Raw genomic sequence first — 14,107 nt, 5'->3', positions numbered from 1 at the left:
TCTGTACCGTAATATATGTCGCTGTAGCTAAAGTTCAGCTACTCCAGCGACATATATTATGGTACAGAAGGAGTATATTTTTCTTTAATGGAAAATTTTGACATGAATTTCTACTGTGTTTTCAAAATTAAAGACTGTCTTTTCTTTAGAATAGACTTTATAAATGTTCTACCTACTGAAAAATACCATTCACTACTTCTGACAAACAACATGCCAAAAATTCATGATACAAACCAAATTGACCCTAGCTATCAGGCCAGATTAGGGACACAGTTTTAGTTGGGTAAAAATATGATCAATTTGCTCCAAGGATGCGTAAATGAATCACATGCGCATACATCCAGATACATAGGCATTTAACCATACATGGGAGTAGCCACCTTGGGTCGGGATAGATATTACAGTTTTGTTTCTGGAACTGATCCCAAAAGACAACAGTACCCACACCAGCAACGAACACACTAGGTTGGTATCTTGGCCTCGGGAATCAATCCTATGACTTCTGCAATCTTGAGCTTCTTCCTGGCGTACTGCGCATACGTCTTTGGCACAGCACACTGAAATTGGAAAGAATGAGGTATTACGTACAGAACCCGCAAGGGGAAACAATATTGCCTACCAATATATGTATACAACATATATACCTTGAATCTAACTTCCTGCGAAATTAACTCACGCGCTATCCACTCTGGAACCTGCACACACACGCGCGCGTAGGAGACATCATATGTGAGCATATGATCTACTCCTACATACTAATGGATTACAATGAATGCAAGACCACACCACAGAATACTTACTTCCTTACTGATGCCCTCTGTGCACCGTCGAAACTACAAGGAAAGGTCATCAAAGCAATTTGCATCATAAGAGATAAACTAATTAACCAATGGAACAGCAAATATAAAGTCTGAACGGAAAAGGGAAAAAAAAACTTACTTGTTCCTCCAATCTCAATGAGCCAGGGCGACTCAGCTCGCGCTCCAAATCACGCTTGCGTAATGAAAACGGGTTCTCCTCATAAACATGCTCCATAGCATCTCTAAAAGACATCTACACGTTGTCCAACGAAGAGGAGAACAACATCACCAAGCATAAATAGGGTTATTAAAAGGCACTGACAGATCCGAACAATAAAATGAAACTGTTCGTAGTTATGATGTACAATGCTGACCTGGAGATTGACCAGCTTCCAAATCTCAAAAAACACAGAGTCGAGATCTTTCACGAACTTGAGATAAAAGCGTGTGCTCTGTTTATACTCCTTAATTTAATCAAAAGACCGCAATTGTCAAACACAAGCATAACCAGAGGTGGCAATCTAAATAAGCAAGGGACAGATGAAGCATACCAGGAAACCATAGTACGCTAGCCTCGGATGAATGCTTGTGAACCTAGCAGCAATCCTAACTGCTTGGCACGAAGCTTTTTCATGCAATTCATGCCACTAAATAGTAGAACAGACAGGTTATTGTGATGCTACTACGCGCATATAGAGACTAGTTGTCATTACATGGTTTTGAGAGGTCATATAGTCGTACCTCAGAAAAGGCTTTAAGCACATGTTCTTCAATCCACTGTCAAGACCAAACGGTTGTCAGTCCCAAAAAAAAAATGCTGAGCAGGGTTTTAAACTTGGAGCAGCTGATCGTTGCACCATGCATACCTTAAGATCCTTCACAATCATTTCCCAGTACAGCAGATAATCTCTATCAGTTTCAGGGGTGCTATAAAACTCTCGGTATTCACTCCAACTTTCATACTCATCGCCCCCCTGCATCAAAAAAGAAAAAAAGGGGGGAAGCAACATATTACTGCTGCCGTGAGAATAACATGCAACGGACATACAGGCGTGGAATAATGCTCTTAGGATTATACTTCCTCTGTTCCTAAATACAGGTCTTTTTAGAGATTCCACTACAAACTACATACGGATGTATATAGACATATTTTAGAGTGTAGATTCACTCGTTTTGCTCCGTATGTAGTCCATAGTGGAATCTCTAAAAAGACTTATATTTAGGAACGGAGGGAGTATGTGTGTGCGGCTATTACTGATTCGAGTACTTGCACACTTCAAGAAATTTCGAGTACTTGGGCACTTGAAGAAAATCCAAAAAAATAAACACACATGGTAGTGGAACATGTTAAAAAAATATGGGTACTCGGGAAGTCAAGCAAAAACGTGATTACGCATACAAAAGAAGGGATGGTAGGCGTATTCTGGGAGCATGGGCCTCTTGGTTTCTTTTTAAAGAAAAAAAAAGGCTTGATCCTTGAAAAGAATGCATCAGCATATGAAACTCAATTTGATTTAAATAAATTGATGAGAAGCCATGGACCAACAACTCTCGGGGAAGAAGGTATAATTCTTGTATTATTGTTCTATGGTGCACACATTATGAGATTTTGCAAAGTTTTATTGGAAGCAGACATATTTTAAACTGTGCTTAATCTCAGCAGGAAGTGAGATCCACAGTTTTATATTTGCATTCCGCCAAGAACCTCGGGCCCCTAGAACTCGGAGGTTACTCGCATAAAGCCATGCTAAAAAGAATTAAGGAAATGCATTGGCATTCCCTCAAGTGTTCATACTTCCAAAGGACAGATTAAACAAGCACTCCCTCTGTAAAGAAATATAGGAGCGTTTAGATCACTACTTTAGTGATCTAAATGCTCTTATATTTCTTTACGGAGGGAGTAATTGCTGCCACCCATTCAAAGGTAAAGAGAAGAAGAAACTGGTTAATTACCAGCTGCATGAGCAGACAGATGAAATGTAGAAGCATTGCTGAGCTGAAAGTAATGGATATACGCCCTCTGTAAACAAATATACTTACTTCATTACAAGGGACCAGCCGCTGATAGTCGCTAAAGGACGCGGGTAAACAGGGGTCCAAGTCGAAACACCAGCCGAAGGCTCCATCACTCAGGTAATCCAAGGCAAGCTCTGGAGTGTACTTGCATTCCAGTGCAGCATCGTCAATAGGCATTCCTTTCAGCAACTGCGTACACAGAGGGACATATGAGTAAGGTATATATAGCTAGGAGGGCGTCAACTGTATATATGACTGCAGGTAGATAGATCGACAGGCAGGAGGAGAGAGACTAACCATGCAAGCTTTGAGGCGATATCGTGCATACTTGTGATAGAGCCTGTCCAGCTCCTCTAAATCCAATTGAGACTCAGTGTCAATTTCATCATGTATGTGAGACCTGAGCCGTTCATTGTCTGCCAAGAGATCCTCCTGGGTGACATCGTGAATCACTGAGGAGGAATCAAATTCTCCAGAATCTCCATCTCGTCCCTGGACGTCTGGTCCGCCCAAGAAGAAGTTGTGGGCTTGGTATTCTACCAAAGCAGCCCGCAGCTCGTCATCATAGAAAGAAGAACGAACGAGGGCTTCGACAGTTTCATCAGAAGGGAGATCTGGGCCATCGTCGTCGGCGCAGGCTGGTAGAGGCAGTTGGGCAAGGCGCGAGGCGAGGATCTCATGGTACCTCGACTCGTACCGGCGAGACGACCGGGTGTCCGACGGGTCGTCGAGGGACGGTGAGCCGGAACTCGGGCTGCTGCTGCTGCTGCTGCTATACGATTCGACAAGGGATACAGGGAACGATGCGCCATCTTCACCACGGAGCCGGCGGGAGGATCCTTCGCGGGGAGACCTCCTGCGGGGGCGGCGGCGCCTCTTCTGCGGCATCGGCACCGGATCGGGCGGCGGCGCCTCTTCTGCGGGGTGGAACCGTGGTGACGGCGAGGGGAAAGGGGATCGCGATTCGGCGCTAGGGTTTCGTGTTTTCTTTTTCATTGGGATCGTGTGGATGTGGAGGACTCTGCTGACCTTTGTCCTTCGGGGGAGACTGAGGCTTCATGGACCATCGTAGCCTTTCCCCAGGCTGGGCCTAGAAGAAGAAGGCAGGCCCGTTTCTCTTCCGTTATTCGTTTGATTTTTCATTTTTCTTGACAAAAATTTCATTCCGTATCTTGGATCATCTTGATTAGAAATCTACCCTAGCCGCCTAGGGTTTCCTACTCCGGCGACTCCACGTCGCCGTTGAGGTTTTCTACGAACTCCAGCCACTCCGATCCGCCCTCCCTCTCCCTGTGCGCGCACTAGGGCTGCCCTTCCACTCCGGTCTAGGTGTTGCGCGGGGAGCTAGGGTTTTCGGTTCATCCTGATGGTGACGACGCCAGCATCATCTAACGGTGTCGGTGGCTCCAAAAGGAAGGGAAAGAGTGCCTTTGATATGGAATCGGCCATGAAAAACGTGAAGCTCAAAGAATCACAGATGGACGACGTGATTGTGGGTGATGGAGGGGGCGGTCGTGAATCACACATCCAAATTGGAACCTTGGGGATCATTGCACTAATATTCAAGGCTAGATATCGGAATTGGCATCGAGGCCTTCTCCTCCAAACCCTAGAGCAACAACAAGTTTTGTTAGCTAGGGAGAGAGATCGGGCAAAAATGGAGCTTGGTGGGAAAAGAGATGAATTTTCCTGGGAAAGAGGACCCCCTTTATATATATATATATATATATATATATATATAGGTGGGACAAAACCAACCGACCTGCCCACAAGTCGCACACCTGCCGCTCGGGGGAACGGTACTACCGCTTGGTGAGGTAGTTCTAGATTTTGCGTTGGGAGTACAAAAGTACAGGAGCGGTAGTGCCATGTAACGCCTGGATAATCAGGCTACATTAATCCCAAGTTAATGGTGCCATGTCATCACATTACTGTTTTTAATCCTCACTTGATCCAAATCATTATTCAAATTTCCAGTTCAACTTAAAGTCAAAATTCAAATTTGTCAAACATGAAAACTAAAATGTTCAAAGTGTGGAAAATAATCCCTGGATATTTTTCATGTTGAAATCTATATTTTTAAAGTATATAAATGCCCTATAGTAACTAAAACAGTGGCTATAACAAATAATTAAATGCCTTTTAAAATTATAAAAATGATAAACTAATTTATTTAGGTGTTCCAACTTAGTATGGTAGTGGCCTGATTTATTGTGCTATTTTAGGTACAAGTTTCATATTTTATAAAAACCAAAAATAAAAGAAACTAAAAAGAAAACCAAAAAAACCTGGCTAACTGGGCCAACCGGCCCACTCGGCCCACCCCCACCACCTAACCCCTATAACCACCCCCAACGATACCCTAGCCCGACCTCCTCGCCTCCTCCACGACTCGGCTACATTGACCCTTGCCGCCCTCTTCCCAAAAACGGAGGGTGGAGCCCCCTGCTTGCCCCGTCGCCGTAGAAGCCCGCACCAAAGCTTCACCTACGTCGCCCTGCTTGCGTGGTCGCGCCCGCGCGCGCGCCCCTGACCACTCCAGGCCACGTCCTATCTCTCCTCAGGCAGTGCCCGGCGTGCCCCGGCCAGAGCCTCACGCGCGCGCGCTACTCCTCCGCTGCACCCCACGCCCAACCACCGCCGCCGTAGTACAGAAGTACAGGAGCGGTAGTGCCGCCGGAGCGGTACTACCATCCTCACCAGCGGTACTACGCTAAGTGTCTCGGGACACGGTGGAACAGCGATTGGAGAGGGTGGGCAGAACGGAAGTACCGCAACAAGCGGTACTACCGCTCTACTTCCGTGAATGTGGAAGAGGGTTACAGAAGCACTCGGACAAGTGGAAGTGAGTGCATTACTAGAAAACAAAGTGCCGCACAAGCGGTACTACCACCCTAGTAGCGGTAAATCCTCTGGGCTATAGAGAATATCTACGATAGTGGGGTAGTACTAGTGGCGTAGTACCGCTGGAGCGATACTACCGCCCTAATATAGTGCTCAAAGAAATTGTGCCACCACTCAGAAAGAATTTTTAGCAGTCGTGTTTGCCTGTGATAAATATAGACCTTATATCGTTGATTCTAAAGATACTATTCACACTGATCATGCTTCTATTAAAATCTTATGGAAAAGAAAGATGCTAAATCTAGACTAATTAGGTGGCTTCTTTTACTACAAGAATTTGATTTGCATATCGTTGATAGAAAAGGAGCTGAGAAACATTTAGCTGATAATTTGTCTAGAATGACCTACCGCCTATTCATGATAGTTTTCCCGATGAACAGTTAGCTGTTATAAATGCTTCTACTTCTTGAAATAATCCTTGGTATATAGTCTATGCTAATTTTATCGTTGCCAAATATATATCACCTAGTTACATATATCAACAAAAGAAAAAAAAATCTTTTTTCATTTAAGACATTACTTTTGGGATGAACCACACTTATATGCCATCGGATTCATTGACCCAAATACCATTTATGAAATTGTGTTAAATAAGCACACAGAAGACAAGAAGAATAGCTTGCTAATGTTTTTGAAAGAACTAAATACCAAAATAGAAATACTATTTCCTTACAACTTCGGGTGAGTGTTACTGTCTTGTACTACAAATTCTATTTTGCTTAATAGATGTTAAGTGTAGTTGATGAGTTATGCACATGCCCGCTTATACAAACGTGTGCGCAGTTTCGACTGCATCCTACTAATTATTAGAATTGACGAGGGAAAAGTTCAAGTACTGGACTTACTAAGTAGAGAACCTAAAGAATACACCAGCCTGAAGTTGATGCTCGACAGGTAATTTCAATCATTATCGCACTATGTCGACCTTTTTAGTTCATTTCCTGATATCAAGTAATTAATAACTCATTTATTCATTTTCTTTGTCGGACAGGGTTTGGAAAAAGTTCATCAAAGAGGTTGTCGGTGCATGGGAACCAAAGCTAAAATGGTGGCCACCCAGGGTAATTAAGTAGTACTAGCTAGGTCCGCGCATCTCTTTAATTCTAGTTTCAATACCATTATCATGCTTGATTATTATCTGATTGAATTCTATTCTCGTAAAGTGCATGAAGCAGGCGCCGGGGAATAATTTATGTGCATACTACGTTTGCGAGAACATTCGCTTTATGAACAAAAGGAGCATAGATACAAGAGATCTTTCGGTACGTAAACACAATTCACAATTCTTTTTATCGTGATCTAGTTTATATACACACAACTAATGTATTCATATTGATCTCCTTCTTTAAAGATGATGGAGATGCGGGATCAGCTCCTACGAATGGACCGCATACAAGCACCTCAAGAGGAAATGGCGGATTTTTGCTTGACCAGATCATAGCTCCAGACCGAGAATACCATTTCACCTAATGCCTGCATGTAATTATTTGCAAATTGTAGGAGAAATTGTATATACTAAATTGTATATATATATGTGTGTGTGTGTGTGTGTGTGTGCATGGTCGTACGAGAAATTCTATAATATATGATTGGTTCCATGAGAAATTCTATTATATATGCATAACGTGTACAGTATATAGTAGCGTAAAATATGTTTGAAATTAAAAAGAATTAATGGAAAACACAAAATGAAAAGAAAAAACAATAAACCCTAACCCCTAAACCTTTAGTCCCAGTTGATGGCACCAACTGGGACTAAAGGTCCCCAGTCCCCGGCGCGCGCTGCTGGCCACGTGGAAGGGATTTAGTCCCGGGTCGTGGCCAACTGGGACTAAATGGTGGGGGTCTTTATGAAGGAAATATGCCCTAGAGTCAATAATAAAGTTATTATTTTATTTCCTTATATCATGATAAATGTTTATTATTCATGCTACAATTGTATTAACCAGAAACTTGATACATGTGTGAATACATAGACAAAACAGAGTGTCCCTAGTATGCCTCTACTTGACTAGCTCGTTAATCAAAGATGGTTAAGTTTCCTAGTCATAGACATGTGTTGTCATTTGATGAACGGGATCACATCATTAGAGAATGATGTGATGGACAAGACCCATCCGTTAGCTTAGCAGAATGATCGTTTAGTTTTATTGCTATTGCTTTCTTCATGACTTATAAATGTTCCTATGACTAAGAGATTATACAACTCCCGAATATCGGAGGAACACTTAGTGTGCTATCAAACCTCACAACATAACTAGGTGATTATAAAGATGCTCTACAGGTGTCTCCGATGGTGTTTTTTGAGTTGTCATAGATCAAGATTAGGATTTGTCACTCCGTGTATCAGAGAGGTATCTCTGGGCCCTCTCAGTAATGATCATCACTATAAGCCTTGCAAGCAATGTAACTAATGATTTAGTTACGGGATGATGCATTACGGAACGAGTAAAGAGACTTTCCGGTAACGAGATTGAACTAGGTATGGTGATACTGACGATTGAATCTCGGGCAAGTAACATACCGATGACAAAGAGAACAACCACTAGTAGAAAACGGTCCATTAGCACCGGTTCGTAAGGCCCTTTAGTGCCGGTTTCGGAACCGGCACTAACATTTCGGCACTAAAGCCCCCCCCCCCTTTAGTACCGGTTCAGCACGAACCGATGCTAAAGGGCAACCACGTGGCACGAGCCAGCTCCGGGGGCCGGGAGCCCTTTAGTACCGGTTGGTAACACCAACCGGTACTAAAATGTTTGGGGGATTTTTGGTTTTATGATTTCTTTTTCATTTAATTTTGTGTTTTCCATTTTAATTCTTTTTCGTTTGCTGGTATTTTATGGTACTACACATTGTACACGTTATGCATATATATATATAAATAGAATTTCTAGTAGAACCAATCATATATATATATCATCAATGTCTCACAAACCACCATATTAATTTACACATACACACATGTATAGCTATATACAATTTCTCCTACATATGCATGTTGCCTTCGGAGCCAGTGGCATTAGCCTAATTGGTGCTTTCGGAGCACGATGACAATTGGAAGTGGTTCATGACATGTTCGATGGGGGCGGTAGCGGGTAATAGTATTCTCCCTTCAGATTTATGACCTGGTCGAGCAAAAATCCCGCTATTTCCTCGGATTTATGATCGATTCGTTAATATATCTTCAACTCATTTAAAACATGCGATGATCACTAGATTCCTGCTTATATAAATATATATACCTCGCCGGTGTTTGTTGTTTCAGGATCAACATGTTCTTCGTCGTAGTTCATGACTTCATCTTCTCGGTCGTCGCGATCGAATATCATATCACCCTCTCCGGTGTTGTTTAGAAATTCGGAGCCGTCAAAATCTTGTTCATTCTGATCATCATCTGGCCCGCGTATGATATTGAGCATGGTCTGTTCTCTATCTCTGTCGGTATTGTCCGCCATAGCTTTTATTTAACTATGCCAAAAGAAATATAAAACAATTTAGTATAATCTCGAATAATAGATATAATCTCGAATACATCGTCTCGAATAATAGATATAATCTCGAATATATCATCTTGAATAATAGATATAATATTGAATACATCACTAGCTAGCTAGCTAGCAAGCTAATAAAGATCGAATAGTACAGAGTAATCTAGGCCACTCGCGGTTCCTGAGGTGCGGGCGGTGGACACCCAAAGAGAAGGAACCATCACTGGATCATAGCTCGGGTGATCTCCCCAAAGAACCTGTCAGGTATTGGAGAACCTGACGTCCATAGTAGCCATGTAGCGATGGACGTGCTCGTCCTCCTCCCTGACACGGCGACGTACCACCTCCGGTGGGGCCGGCTCCCTCCGCACCGAAAAGTGGCCCACGTGAATGCCACCAAAGGAGATGAGGGTCGACGACGGGACCCGGGGCCGGGTTCCTCACCAAGCGTCGCGCCCCTGAAGGTAGCACCTCCCAGTGTCAGCCCGGCGGAGCCCAGTCCCGGACATGGGTCCTCTGAAGCAGGACGTCGTCGCGGACGTGTCGACGGCGAGGATGCGGGCCGGGCATCGTCGACAACAAAATACTATATGCCGCAAAAGTAAAGTAACATTTTTTAAATGATGGATTGTGATGATTTCATATATGCAAATTCTAAATTTTATAACTAAAAATATAAGAAACTAAAAAAACATCGATCATCGTCTAACAATTTGAAATTAATCTAATTCATCTAGCTAGCTAAAACTAACATTTCCAAAATTTCTAACATTTCTATATAACTAACATTTCTATAACATTTGACATTATATATATTATAACTAACATTTCTACATACTATTTGACATTAATCTAATCTAATTAATTAATTCATCTAAAACTTTGTATGAAAAACAGAAAAACAGAAAAAACTAAAAGCTAAAAACAGAAAAATTGTGTGTGTGCGCGTCTAGTGTGTGTGTAGTGTGTGTGTGTGCATGTAGTGTGTGTGCGCGCGCGCGCGTGTGTGTGCGCACGGTCGGCGCCGGCGCCGGCGCCGGTGTGCGCTACGATCGATTGGAGACGAGGGGGGGGGGGGGGGGGGGGGCTCACAGCGCGCGCGGGCAAGGTCGAGGCGACGACGACGACAAGGGCGAGGTCGATCCAAAGGCGACGGCGACGGCGAAGCGAGGGGATCGGCGACCGGGACGGCGACGGGGGTGCCGCGGAGTCGACGGGGATGACGCGACGAGGACGGGGGCGTCACGGAGTCGACGGGGACGACGCGACGGGGGCGGCGACGGCGCGGGACGGGGCGGCGGCAGAGAGAAGTAGGAGATGAGAAACTGAAAATTTTCGAAGTCTTTCTTATATTGGGGACACCTTTAGTACCGGTTGAGAGCCACCAACCGGTACTAAAGGCCTGTTTTGGCCAGGCCAAGCGGGGGGGAGCACCCCCCTTTAGTACCGGTTCCTGGCTCCAGCCGGTACTAAAGGCCCCCCCTTTAGTACCGGTTGGCGCCACGACCCGGTACTAAAGGGGTTGCGCTGCCAGGCGAGGGGCGCAGAAGTTTAGTCCCACCTCGCTAGCCGAAGGGCGCTCACACCTGCTTATAAGCCCCACCGCCGCTGCTGTCTCGAGCTCCTCTCTAAAGCAGGCCTTCTGGGCCTACCTCTGCTACTCTGCCCTGTGGGGCCTATTGGGCTTGCGGGCCTGCATCCTGGCCCAACAACAGGTTGGGTTTCTAGTCGTATGCAGGCCGCTATGGCCCGATAGGCGGGCTTTTTTCATTTAGTTTTTTCTTTTCTGCTTTATTTATTTTGTTTTATTTATTTTTAGTTGTTTTTTGCTGTATTTAGAGTTTCTTTGTGAATATTTTTGATAGTTTTTAGAAACTTTCAGTTAGTGCCGGTAGTTTTTAAATTTGAATAGTTTAAATTTTGAATTATTTGAAATTTGTGTGAATCACTAGTTTGTGAATAAATTAACTTTAAAAATACATTTTCCAATGATTCTTTTTTATTATGTTTAATATTAGTGTGTTTTATCATTATATTCAATTTGGTAATGCTTAAGTTATTTAAAAATGAAATGCCTTTGTAACGGATGAGTTTTCATCCGAAACCCTGATACTTCGAAACAGATTGTCCATTTTGTACACGAAGTGTATCCAGTTTTTGCGGTAACCCTCTCTACTTTTTTGCACATGCTATGTGGGTGAAATTATGATACCATGCCAACTTTCATCCTTTTCTGAGTTCATTTGAAATGCTTTTCAATTTCAGGGTCATTTAGCTGAAAAAATCAATAAATGCATGAAAGAATTTGCTTGCACATAAAATTTCTTCGCGTTTCAAATGCCAAAACACGTAACTAGCTACCCTAACTATTACAGAGATTCCCTCCTGGGTGTGAAACACAGAAGAAAGTGATGATAGCTAAGCCGATCACATCCCAGATCTTTGGATGTGAAACTTTTTCTTCGCGTGTGTCCCTTTGCGTCGTAGCCATGGAAAATCTTCATCATTTAACGGGATGCTCGGGTCAATATTCACTGTGAATGGAGCAATTTCATCAAACTTTTCATAATCTTCTGACTTGTCTGTCTTGTCATCCACTCCCACGATGTTTCTCTTCCCAGAAAGAACTATGTGCCGCTTTGACTCATCGTACGATGCATTCGCTTCCTTATTTTTTCTTTTTCTTGGCTTGGTAGACATGTCCTTCACATAGAAAACTTGTGCCACATCATTGGCTAGGACGAATGGTTCATCTGCATACGCAAGATTGTTGAGATCCACTGTTGTCATTCCGTACTGCGGGTCTTCCGTTACCCCGCCTCGTGTCATATTGACCCATTTGCACCGAAACAAAGGGACCTTCAAACCACGTCGATAGTCAAGTTCCCATATGTCCTGTATATAACCATAATATGTTTCCTTTCCCGTCTTGGTTTCTGCATCAAAGCGGACACCACTGTTTTGCTTGGTGCTCTTCTTATCTTGGGCGATCGTGTAAAATGTATTACCATTTATCTCGTACCCTTTGAAAGTCATTATATTCTAAGATGGTAACTGGGACAGCAAGTACAGGTCATCTTCAATAGAGGTGTCATGCATGATACGTGCTTGCAACCAGCTGGCGAAACTCCTGGTTTGTTCACGTGTAATCCAGTCATCAGACCGCTCCGGGTGTTTGGAGCGTAGCAAATTCTTGTGTTCATCCATATACGGAGCCACCAAGGCGGAATTCTGTAGAACTGTGTAGTGTTCTTCAGTGAGAGAATGTCTGTCCATACATATTATTTGTTCCCCTCCTAGCGTGCCTTTTCCATCCAGTCTGCCCTTATGCCGCGATTCAGGAACACCAATCGGCTTAAGGTCAGGAATAAAGTCAATACAAAACTCAATGACCTCCTCATTTTGACGGCCCTTGGAGATGCTTCCTTTTGGCCTAGCACGGTTATGAACATATTTCTTTAAGACTCCCATGAACCTCTCAAAGGGGAACATATTGTGTAGAAATATAGGACCCAAAACGTTAATCTCTTCGCATAGGTGAACTAGGACGTGCGTCATGATGTTGAAGAAGGATGGTGGGAACACCAACTCGAAACTGACAAGACATTGCACCAAATCATTCTGTAACCTTGGTATGATTTCTGGATCGATTACCTTCTGAGAGATTGCATTGAGAAATGCACATAGCTTCACAATGGCTAATCGAACGTTTTCTGGTAGAAGCCCCCTCAATGCAACCGGAAGCAGTTGCGTCATAATCACGTGGCAGTCATGAGACTTTAGGTTCTGGAACTTTTTCTCTGCCATGTTTATTATTCCCTTTATATTCGACGAGAAGCCAGACGGTACCTTAATACTGAGCAGGCATTCAAAGAAGATTTCCTTCTCTTCTTTGGTAAGAGCGTAGCTTGCATGACCCTGATGTATGCCGTCTTTTCCGTGCATACGTTGCTGGTCCTCCCGTGCCTCAGGTGTATCTTTTGTCTTCCCATACACGCCCAAGAAGCCAAGCAGGGTCACATAAAGATTCTTCGTCACGTGCATCACGTCGATTGCGGAGCGGACCTCGAGGTCTTTCCAATAGGGCAGGTCCCAAAATATAGATTTCTTCTTCCACATGGGTGCGCGTCCGTCAGCGTCATTCGGAACAGGTTGTCCACCAGGACCCTTTCCAAAGACCACCTTCAAATCCTTGGCCATATCATGTACATCAGCACCAGTACGGTGGCAAGGCTTCGTCCGGTGATCTGCCTCACCTTTGAAATGCTTGCCTTTCTTTCTTACGGGATGCCTGCTTGGAAGAAATCAACGATGTCCCACGTACACATTCTTCTTACAATTAGCCAAATATATACTGTCGGTATCGTCCAAACAGTGCGTGCATGCGCGGTATCCCTTGTTTGTCTGTCCTGAAAGGTTACTGAGAGCAGGCCAATCATTGATGGTCACGAACAACAACGCCTTTAGGTCAAATTCTTCCCCCATGTGCTCAGCCCACGCACGTACACCTGTTCCATTCCACAGTTGTAAGAGTTCTTCAACTAATGGCCTTAGGTACACATCAATGTCGTTGCCGGGTTGCTTAGGGCCTTGGATGAGCACTGGCATCATAATGAACTTCCGCTTCATGCACAACCAAGGAGGAAGGTTATACAAACACAGAGTCACAGGCCAGGTGCTATGGTTGCTGCTCTGCTCCCCAAAAGGATTAATGCCATCTGCGCTTAGACCAAACCATACGCTCCTTGCGTCATCTGCAAACTCCTTTCCATACTTTCTTTCGATTTTTCTCCACTGCGACCCGTCAGCGGGTACTCTCAACTTTCCGTCTTTCTTACGGTCTTCTCTGTGCCATCGCATCGCCTTGGCATGCTCTTTGTTTTGGAACAAACGTTTCAG

The 14,107-nt window shown here is 43.9% G+C and overlaps 1 protein-coding gene across 1 annotated transcript; it reads right to left on the bottom strand.

Annotated features, from left to right (window-relative positions):
- Positions 1–273: 273 nt before the first annotated feature.
- LOC125549440 lies at positions 274–3,842 on the bottom strand. The gene is made up of 10 exons (XM_048712852.1): positions 3,114–3,842; positions 2,841–3,005; positions 1,667–1,774; positions 1,542–1,577; positions 1,352–1,447; positions 1,175–1,264; positions 940–1,053; positions 801–833; positions 645–695; positions 274–557 (listed from the first exon to the last, which is right to left on the bottom strand). Exons 1-10 carry the CDS (start codon positions 3,810–3,812, stop codon positions 462–464), a joined length of 1,488 nt encoding a protein of 495 aa, XP_048568809.1. The 5' UTR covers positions 3,813–3,842; the 3' UTR covers positions 274–461.
- Between the last annotated feature and the right edge of the window lie 10,265 nt (positions 3,843–14,107).

Source organism: Triticum urartu, chromosome 3 (genome assembly GCF_003073215.2).
Source record: "Triticum urartu cultivar G1812 chromosome 3, Tu2.1, whole genome shotgun sequence".
NCBI classification, from domain to species: domain Eukaryota; kingdom Viridiplantae; phylum Streptophyta; class Magnoliopsida; order Poales; family Poaceae; genus Triticum; species Triticum urartu.
Note: the sequence above shows the minus strand (reverse complement) of the source record. Positions and strands in the feature narration are given on the sequence as shown.